Genomic DNA, 3025 nt, shown 5'->3' on the forward strand with positions numbered 1-3025 from the left:
GGATAACGAACATGGGCCAACATGTGTATGGGGCAGCCATCATTCCATAAGGATTGAACCCATCTGTTGCCAGTGCAACACATACATTATGAACCTCTTTAGCTTTCTCATGATGAATGCCATCAAAGTGGGTCCATGCTTCACCATCGAATGCATGTACCATCCTATCAGGATTGTATTGTTTGCTATTTTTGTGCCATGTCATTTGTTTCATAGATTCGTCGGTCATGTATAGCTGTTGGATCCTCAGTATGAATAGAAGGTGCCATAGGATTGTCACGGGAATGTCAAGCTACCTCTTCTGGCCATCAGCAGAATCTACCTCCAGGAACCTAGAGGATTTACACTTTGGACAGTACTTTGCTTCCATGTATTCTTTCCTAAATAGGACGCACCCCTTCGGGCAAGCATGTATGTGCTCATACGGCATCTTAAGTGCACGAAGGAGTTTCTGTGACTCATGCATGCTCTTTGGCAGAAGGTGACCCTCCGGAAGCAGGCTGCCAATAACTGTCAACATACCATCGAAGGCGTCTTAACTCAGGCTATATTGGGACTTTAACGCCATTATGCGTCCAATGGCATCTAGTTGAGAAACCTTTGTCTGGCCATGAAGGGGTTTCTGTGCCATGGTAAACATGTCGTAGAACGCCTTTGCGGTTGCCTCTGGCTCCTCCTTCGTACGTCCTTCAGCAAACTGTGCCTTGTGATAGTCATTTAACATGTTTGCTACCCCCGCATTAGCATCATAATCCTCGACGCATGGTCTCACCACCTCCTCTCTCATACGATCAGCTTCACCATGGTAGACCCACCGGGTATAGTCTGCCGTAAATCCATTCTTCCAAAGATGTTCCCCCATGACCTTCTTTGTTTGTCTTTTCCTGTTTGCACATTTGCTGTAGGGATAGCAAATTTTACTCGCTCCTTTAGCAGCCATGCCAAATGCCCATTCCAAGAAAACATCGGTCTTGTCGATCCATTCATTGGTGACCTGACCCTGACTTGTGCGTCCCGTGTACATCCACTCATGGTCCTCCATCCTCTAACATATATAGCGACGAGTAATACAAACATCAATTGCATCTACACGACATTCCTACTATCCAATAGGTGAGGATAGGTCCTAATCCCATGCGAGGATGCATATGTGGGGTTAGTTTCCATGCTCTACTCCTATCCGAGATAGAATTTCGGCAGCACCTCCCCGCTGTTCTCCAAATACACGTCCTGCCCAAGAGAGTGTGTATCCGGAGAACAACAGGGAGATGATGCCGAAACTCTATCTCGAATCGGAGCAGACCATGGAAACTAACCCCACCTACGCATCCGCAGGCTGTCCAAAAAACGTGGACAATTCAAAATAGATAAGGTTTTAGATATGGAAATATCTACATATTTCTAACCGTATCTCTTTCGAATGGGAGACGCCTAACTGGGTTACATGATCTACGACCATGATATGGAAAGAGGGGTTATACCTAGGGTTGTGGTGGAGTCAGGCTAGTGGGGCCATGGCGGGTCAGTGCAGTGGCGAGGCGACGCGGTGCAGGTAGACCCGCAGCGGCGAGGAAGACGATCAGGGTCACCGAGGTACTCTGGCTCCGCTCCGATGGGCTCTTCTCTACAAAAAAAAGAAACATAAAACTATTAATACAAAATTTCGGCAGCACCTCCCCTGCATGGTGAGGTTTTCAAAACCTGCAAGAAAACCAACGGCACGATGGCTGACATGCACATATATATGAACGGCACGATGGCCGACATGCACAAGATTATATCCAACCACATATATATAACAATGTCACAACCACTCCTATGACTACCACCACTGCTACTCTACCACTACTACTACTGCAACTACTAGTAATACTACGACGACGGTAGGGCATACCTAGTGGGCGTCGTAGGGCGGCGGTGGTGAAGGGGCCAGGGCGCCGGTGGACAAGGCGATGGTTGGGGAAGCACCGGGGATGGCGCAGGCGTAGGCGAGGGCGGCGGCAGCGCGGGCGCGGCCGGCGCTAGCACGGGCGGGGGCGGCAGCAGGGCTGGCGCCTCCTTCTTCTTCCTCCTTCCTCCTTCTTCCTCCTCCTCCTTCTCTTCCTCCTTCTTCCTCCTCTCCTCCTCTCCTCCTCATCCTCTCTTTCTCCTCCGCCTCCAGCGGCGTGGGCGAGGGCCGAGGTGACGGCGGCGGCGGTGCCGGTGCTGGCGCGGGCAGCGGCGCTGGCTCGGGCATGCGTGTGTGTGTGTGTGCGATGTGTGGGTCGGCTGGGTCGGGAGGTTAAATCCCCTCTTTGCTGAGTGCCCCCGATCTCTTTTGAATAATGAAAAAAATGAATGGAAAAATGATATTCATGTTATTTAGTATAATGTGAGGCCATATCCAGGAACATACCACCAATTTCGAACATCTTGTTCACGAAACATGACCACCAACTTGTGGTCGAGTTGTTTTTAAATTCTATAAAAAGCAAATGAAATCCGAAAATCTTGAAACTTGTCAAGATGTCAAGATATCATACGTGGAGGTTGTGATAAAAAATTGAGGAGGTTTCACACAAGTTGTCACATACGATGCTTGCAAACCTGTTTACACCAGAATTTGGAAGGAGGATCTCAGAAGCTCAAAAGCTCCCAAAATCATGTTAGCAAGGAATCGATTGCGTGCGGATTAGAAATAGCTGATTCGGATGTAGCACTAGAATCGGCTTTCTTCAAATAGCGCCAGCAGATAACGACAAGGCTATGATTGGCACTGGGACTTAACATGCTGGAGTCTACAAAAAGGGAAAGATTAGAGTCCAAGGTATCTTAAATTAGGAATGTTTTCATTTTATGCCAAAGGTTGTAACAAATCGTGCTTGAGTAGGATTCATGTTTAGACTCTGGGTATAAATACCAAACCCCGGCTATTGTGAAGGATGAATCAATCAATCAAATACAAGTCAATTACTTTTTTTTGCTCCAGCCACCCCTTAGGAGTAGGAGTAGAGTAGATCTCGGTGAGTTCTTCAGCGAGTATGGC

The 3025-nt window shown here is 48.1% G+C and overlaps 1 protein-coding gene across 1 annotated transcript; it reads right to left on the reverse strand.

Moving 5' to 3' along the window:
- Window positions 1–1894: 1894 nt before the first annotated feature.
- Window positions 1895–2236, reverse strand: LOC136507576 (uncharacterized). The gene has a single exon (XM_066502253.1). The coding sequence runs from the start codon at window positions 2234–2236 to the stop codon at window positions 1895–1897; it is 342 nt and encodes a 113-aa protein (XP_066358350.1).
- Window positions 2237–3025: the final 789 nt, after the last annotated feature.

Source organism: Miscanthus floridulus, chromosome 15, assembly GCF_019320115.1.
Source record: "Miscanthus floridulus cultivar M001 chromosome 15, ASM1932011v1, whole genome shotgun sequence".
NCBI classification, from domain to species: Eukaryota; Viridiplantae; Streptophyta; class Magnoliopsida; order Poales; family Poaceae; genus Miscanthus; species Miscanthus floridulus.

Coding starts and splice junctions, on each gene's coding strand:
- LOC136507576 (XM_066502253.1), bottom strand. CDS start 2,236: ATGCCCGAGCCAGCGCCGCTGCCCGCGCCAGCACCGGCACCGCCGCCG.